The following is a 7,139-nucleotide window of genomic DNA, read 5'->3' on the forward strand; positions in this document are numbered from 1 at the left end:
TCCTTACATTTTTTTCTCGTCTAACTCAAGACTCTGTTGCCGGTCCCAACGTGTTGACAGTTGTAATTAGTTTGTTCGCACAAGTCTGACAAAAAGAAACTTTCGCACACTGGTTAAGAAGTGTTTGGGGCAAATTCCCCTCTTTTCTCTCCGTTCTTACATTTCTTGCACATTCCCTTGTTGCCTTAGGACCTGGGCTGGTTCAAGTTTTTCACATCTGTCTCTATATTTGTCTTTGTGTTGTTGTCCCTTGTCTCTCGTCTCTTGGCTTCTGGTTCGCCGTTGTCTCACGCGTTGGACACTTTTCGTAATTATGCTGGCTAAAATTATGACCGCCTCTCGCCTTGTCAGCTGTTCACGTTGCTGGGTTATTAATTTTAATTAAAATTATGCCATTCTATGCGCCGCTTTTGCGTTACTTTTACGAGAGCCCCTGCGATTATGCCATCACAAATAGAGGAAGGAAAAAGTATATGTAAAAAACCCTTTTCTGAAAATGGTTGCAAGTTCTCACTGTGCAACAGTAAGCTGTCAGGGTGTTCAGCTAAGAGAGTAGAAGTAGAAATGGGAGTAAGAGTGAGTATGGAAATAGTAGTAGCAGTAAGAGTGAGTATAGGAGTAAAAGTAGTAGTAGAAGTATAATATCACGATGAATTGCTGTGGCTCATGGGCATCAATTTGCATTCCCTGACAGCTGCTGGGTGGATGCTCTGCGTTATTTATATCCATTTTTGGGTAAATTTGGAAGTAACTTGTGTTTCTGCTGTAGATAAATGTCTGTGTAACAAAATTAAGCAGTAGAATCTGGTTATTTGAGATAAAAGAAACAGAGCTGCCAGATCTGGATAAGTTTTAAAAAATGGCAATGTATCGTACAATTAGTGAAGATTTCTCACGAACATTGAATAAAAGTTTTTCATGTAGTAGAACCTTTTTTTTAAATTTCATGTCAGTCAGCAGATACTGGTTACAATAATCGAAGTGATTACTGATTTTTGTTGTTTTGTCATCGGAATTACTTTGAAATACCCGTGACAAGTAATCGTGACCTAAATATCGACCATCTCTATTGTGTTTTGATTCACGTTCGTGGGCACGAGGCAAAATCGCAGCTGGCAATTATTTTGAGATCGTTGCAACATTATATGAGCAATGTCTAGGCGTGGCAACTATAGAGGTGGCGGTGGATCCCGTTACTCCGCGCTAAAAAGCTTTTCTAATGTCGAGGATCCTCAGCGTCACAAGGATCAAAGTAAACGTCGCGTCACCTTCAAGACGTCACAGTTAGCTCCGAAAACTAATGTCAAGCTGCGACTTGAGGATGTGCGTCGTTTGAATGAGGATGATGATATGATGATGACGATGCAGGATCGTCCCGTCTCAAAATTACGCCGTCGTGATTCCCCAATTCCACGTGCTAAATATGTTCAGCTTGTGTCCAATAAACTTGGCTGGTATCAAGTGACTATTCGTAATGGTCGGTTGTTTGAGAAGGAGACGCTGCTTCACTCCTTGCAAGAGGCAATATCGCCCCTTGTCATTATTCCACAATATTGGCGCTCGGAAGAAAGTCGTGTTATCTTCTTTACGGATAATTTTCAAGTGGCGGAGCGTATACAACAACTGGGAAGTCTTGCCAAGCTGCCGGATGGAGTTCCGCTGAGTCCGCTTGTGAGCTGTGGCTTTCCACCGGTTACTATCAATGAGGAGCTCAAGGCCAAGATGAAGATGGTGATGGCCAAGCGATATAATATTGAGACGAAGGCTCTGGACTTATCTCGATTTCATGCCGATCCGGATCTCCAGCCCATCTTTTGCCCGCTCTTCCTTTTAAGCGTAATGTGTGTGGCCCTCGACATTATATGCGAGAATATTCCCGATGTGGAAGCCATCAATCTCAATGATAATGAACTGCACACAATCGAGGCATTCAAGGGCGTGGAAAAGCGATTACCGCATTTAAAGATACTCTATCTGGGCGATAATAAGATACCCACTTTGATCAATCTCTTTATCTTTTGCCGTTTGCGACTTGTAGAGCTGGTGTTGCGCAATAATCCGTGCAGCTTGCGCTACAAGAATCCCGTGCAATTTGTCCGCCAATTGCGACGCAAGTTTCCCGCACTAATCAAGTTGGATGGAGAAGCATTAATGCCGCAGGAATCGGTAGTTTTGCCAACAACAAAGGCATCCTTTATGTGTAACATCGACGGCGCTGAAGTTTTACGACAATTCCTGGAACAGTATTTCAATATCTTTGATTCAGGTAATCGACAGCCATTGCTAGATGCATACCATGATCATGCCCTGCTCTCGATGTCAATGCCCTCGATGACTCAGGCGGGCAGACTGGACAGCTTCTGGAAATTCAATCGCAATCTGCGACGCACAAGGAACATTGAACGTGGAGAAGGGTACATGCGACTTTTGAAGATTGGTCGCTTGGCCTGCGTATCCACATTGGATGAATGGCCACGTACGTTGCACGAACGTTGCAGCTTCACCGTCGATCTGACCATGTGCAATCCCCAAATGATGGTTTTCACGGTAACGGGTTTGTTCAAGGAGCTCACAGGAGCTACAGATGCATTGCAATCCTATGAGCTGCGCTATTTTGTGCGCACATTTGTGGTGGTGCCCCAAAACGCTGGCTTCTGCATACGCAACGAAACTATATTTATAACAAGTGCAACGGTGGAGCAGACACATGAATTTGAACGTAGTCAAACCACTAATCCATCTCTTAATTCATTGCAATGTCAGTCAGCGGCAGTTGCAACAAATGTGAATATCTCCTCACTCAGTGATGAAACAAAAATGCAAATGGTGCAGAACTTGAGTACACAAAGCCAAATGAATCTAGACTGGAGTCACAAATGCCTGGAGGAAACCAATTGGGATTTCAATCAAGCTATTTATGTGTTTGAGAAACTATTCAAGGAAAATAAAATACCACCCGAGGCCTTCATTAAGTAGAGTAATAACAGCAACTGAAATCTGCAACAACACAAATGTAATACTAGTAATAATAAACAAAATAAAATATACCATTATATTTTTAAACTCACGGCTAATAACTGTTTTAAATCTCAGTTTCATGAATTGTACAATTTTAACTAAATATTTCTTTCTGGTAATGTTAAAAAGATCTTACAAATTTAAGTTATGTTTATCTCGATCAAATACATGCATATTGCCAAGTCAATGTGTTTGATCAACTTCAAACTTCTCAATCTGAAAACCGAAATAGAATCTTTAAATCGAAATAGTTGTTTTTTGGCGGTTTGATTCCCTGATTTTAAGTATTTCAAGTGGCAACCCTATTTATTGACATCAAGCTATAGATAATTGTTATCCCGTTATTAAATCGATTCCATTATCATTTTTTAATCTTTTACAGCGCCTGCGCGTTCCCTCAGCGGTACATTTTCGTCTTCATGATTTTAAATTTGACGACATACACTTCGAAGATGATGATACGTTAAAGGTTATTTCTCTAGATTAACTAAAATAATGTAAACCAATTTCTTAATATTTATTTTTACATTTTTTTAGGCCTGTTTGCGCATGTTTTTGGATCTCGATTTTGTGGAACGTTTTCACATTGATTACGAAGTGCTTTGCCGTTGGTTGTTGAGCGTCAAGAAGAATTATCGCAATGTGACGTATCACAACTGGCGACATGCCTTCAATGTGGCCCAAATGATGTTCGCCATTTTAACTGTCAGTTGAAAATTCAATTTTTACATCTATAAAATAATTAATTATTATTACTATATTCAATAGACCACACAATGGTGGAAGATCTTTGGTGAAATTGAATGCCTGGCACTCATCATTGGCTGCCTGTGCCATGATCTCGATCATCGGGGGACCAATAACTCCTTTCAGATAAAGTAGGCCCAATCAAACATAATTTAAGCTGAAAATAGTTTCTAATTTGATTTATTTTTATCAATTTCAGAGCATCCTCGCCGTTGGCTCAGCTGTATTCAACATCTACGATGGAGCATCATCATTTTGATCAATGCTTGATGATTCTCAACAGTCCTGGCAATCAAATATTAGCCAATCTATCATCAGATGATTATTGTCGCGTCATACGCGTCTTGGAGGATGCTATACTGTCCACGGATCTCGCTGTCTATTTTAAGTGAGTTAAAGTCGCATTTATAGAAAATGAATCTTTAAATAAATTTGTATTATGTAAACTAGAAAACGTGGCCCTTTCTTGGAGAGCGTGCAGGAACCATTGAGCTACTGGGTTTCCGAGGAGCCGCGTGCCTTGTTGCGTGCAATGAGCATGACTGTCTGTGATTTGTCGGCGATTACAAAGCCGTGGGAGATTGAGAAGCGTGTAGCCGATTTGGTGAGCTCCGAATTCTTTGAGCAGGGCGACATGGAGAAACAGGAACTAAATATAACACCAATTGTAAGTTTCTTGATGCCAAATAGACACAATTGATGGTGAGATTCTTTTTTGTTTTTTATCTCCAACAGGATATCATGAATCGTGAGAAGGAGGATGAACTGCCCATGATGCAGGTGAACTTTATTGATTCAATTTGCCTGCCCATCTATGAGGTGCGTACTTGCGCTTTATATTATTAATGTGATATTTTTGATTTTACTTACATAACTCTGATTAAATAATTATTTTTTATTTTATAGGCCTTTGCCACGCTCTCGGACAAGCTGGAGCCTCTCGTTGATGGCGTGCGTGATAATCGCGGTCATTGGATTGGTATGGCCGACGATGTGAAAACCAAAACTAGTCAGGATGAGCAGCAGCAAATTGTGATACCGAATGGTGACAGCAAACAGGCGACAACTGATGATACTGTGGCTGATGTTGATGCTGATGTTGGAGCTGAAGCTGTAACTGTAGCAGAAGCATGCGTAAATGGCTTGAATGTTGTCAAAAGCATCGCAACTACTAACAACATTGCCATCGCTTCTCGTCCCAGCAGCAACCAGCCCATTGATGATGATGATGATAATGATGGAGTTGGAGCTGGAGCTGGAGATGGCATTGAAACAGATGTGGCCCAGATGGAGAACGGGCATGTGGCCAGAAACAGCAGCAGCAACAGCAGCTGCATGTCCTCAACCAGTTCGTCCACCGTCTCGAGTCGTCTCTCAACACCACCGCCGACTGGCGAAGATGACAGCACACCTGTGTCGCCTTCCAAGACGTTGCAGGCAAAACTGGTGGCCGCTAATCTCAATGCACTCTCGCAGGGTAAAACGACGATTGTACAAAGGCAGCGCTGCAATTGCATGCAGGTGCGCAAGACGAGTTCCTTGAAGGGGGCACAGGAATTAAATGGTTGTGGCAACAAAAAGGATGTTGCTCTTTGTAAAAGCACGCCTGCCATTAACCATCATAATAACCATAGCCACAACCATAATCATCATCATCATCATCATCAACATCACTCGCATTCGCATCACAATCATCATCACAATTACAATCAGAACCACATTATTGGCGGCGGCATTGGCAGCGCCAGCATTGGCGGCAGTGGCCTCATTGCCCTCGGCACGGAAAGTGATAAAATACCAAAAATTGTCGGTAAACTTGGAAACCTCGATGGTCTAACCTTCACCAATGGTCACGGTCTGCCATTCAACTATCCACAGCAGCAACAGCATCATCATTTGCTGACACGTCGCCACTCGGAGACCAACAACAGCAATGGACCGCCAACCACAGTCGTGGTTGATAAGTGAGGGGCCGATAGTTAAGGCCAATCTTTTTTGACTGTCATTCAATAATTAAATATATTTTGTACATAGGCATATTTCTCACGCACATTTTGTATATACTTTGTATCAGTATCAATCGTATTGCAGTACAGTAAATATTACAATTAACAAGTAAAATAAAAATATATGAAAACATACCATAAGCAAATTGTGGCACAGCAATTTGATTACAAACTAAATAGAACGATTCCTATAAACTATATATCTAAAATATTGAAAATGAGTATGTAAACTTATATGTAGTTATATTATGACACTATATGCTGTGTGTTTAACTTCAATTTTAGTTTAGTTTCAAACATTTACTATGCTATCTAATAATATACTATAAATATATATAAATCCCAAAAAATATGAGCAAAGAAGTCAAATTCTCTAGAGACTTAGGCACAAAATGTACCAAAATCCAAAAATGAAACAAGAAAAAAACCCAGGCAAGTTTGTTAATTGTGGTGGCATTCTCAACTGCAACAACATCAACAACAACAAGAACACTGTAAAAGTATTGTATTCCTGCTACACTTGATGATACTACATAGTATATTTATAATATGCACTGCGGCAGTTAAGTTAAATTATCTATGGGTAGCACAAGTAGCACAACAGCTTAAATATGTTTATAACATTAAACAAAACAACAAGAAATAATTAATATATGCATATATATGTATACTAAGCGCTTTGTATTTTTATCTGCGGCGCTCTATTCGAATTTAAATAATTATAGTTATTATAAAAACTATTGTAAACATATGCGATAATAATATATATAATATATACCACAAATATATGTATGTATCTATGTTCTCTCTGTCTGTTTGCTGGGTTTGGCTTTTATGCAAAGACCCAGTTAAGTACAGAGAACCCAAAAAACAAGCTGTAGTTTAAATGCAAAAGTTAAATATCTTCAAAATTTTGCTTATTTCGCTTGTTCTAAAGTTTAAACACCTACGTTAAACTACGAGCACGTCTAACGGTCTGTGTCTAACGTTCGTGTATTTAATCAATTTACACACATACATACATGCATACACATAAATAATTATATGGATAGTAAAAACAACCCTCTTTAGATTAAATCGTACTTTGTGAGTTTTGTTATTTATTGTCGGCATTATAGAGATCTTATCTAATCTACACAAATTATTTGCTGTAATGGAACCATGTTCAAAAATCAAAACTAAATAAAGCAAACAATTATTCAAAACTTAAATGGTTATTTTTATATATTTAAATTAATCTAGATTTGTACAAAAACTTAATTCCTTCAATACTTTACATAAATCTTGACAGCGGTAAAGACATCAGAACTGCAACACCACTGACTTAATCGAAATTAAACCCATTCCCAAAGAGTATTCTATTTTCAT

At 39.3% G+C, this 7,139-nt stretch overlaps 2 protein-coding genes across 5 annotated transcripts in view; both read left to right on the top strand.

Moving 5' to 3' along the window:
* Positions 1-6,978, top strand: part of LOC117782094 (dual 3',5'-cyclic-AMP and -GMP phosphodiesterase 11) — a 49,706-nt gene extending 42,728 nt beyond the window's left edge. For 2 of the 4 annotated variants that reach the window (XM_034619043.1, XM_034619046.1), the window contains exons 10-16: positions 3,401-3,487; positions 3,556-3,723; positions 3,787-3,896; positions 3,965-4,153; positions 4,216-4,432; positions 4,501-4,584; positions 4,672-6,978. In XM_034619043.1, coding sequence (XP_034474934.1) covers positions 3,401-3,487; positions 3,556-3,723; positions 3,787-3,896; positions 3,965-4,153; positions 4,216-4,432; positions 4,501-4,584; positions 4,672-5,733 — 1,917 coding nt within the window. In that variant the 3' untranslated portion in view covers positions 5,734-6,978. The remainder of the gene's footprint in view (positions 1-3,400; positions 3,488-3,555; positions 3,724-3,786; positions 3,897-3,964; positions 4,154-4,215; positions 4,433-4,500; positions 4,585-4,671) is intronic. The other 2 variants (XM_034619044.1, XM_034619042.1) reach the window with 2 other exon arrangements.
* Positions 990-3,067, top strand: LOC117782095 (nuclear RNA export factor 1-like). Its single transcript, XM_034619047.1, has one exon. It carries the CDS (start codon positions 1,153-1,155, stop codon positions 2,974-2,976), a length of 1,824 nt encoding a protein of 607 aa, XP_034474938.1. The 5' UTR covers positions 990-1,152; the 3' UTR covers positions 2,977-3,067.
* Positions 6,979-7,139: the final 161 nt, after the last annotated feature.

Source organism: Drosophila innubila (genome assembly GCF_004354385.1).
Source record: "Drosophila innubila isolate TH190305 chromosome 2L unlocalized genomic scaffold, UK_Dinn_1.0 4_B_2L, whole genome shotgun sequence".
NCBI lineage: Eukaryota > Metazoa > Arthropoda > Insecta > Diptera > Drosophilidae > Drosophila > Drosophila innubila.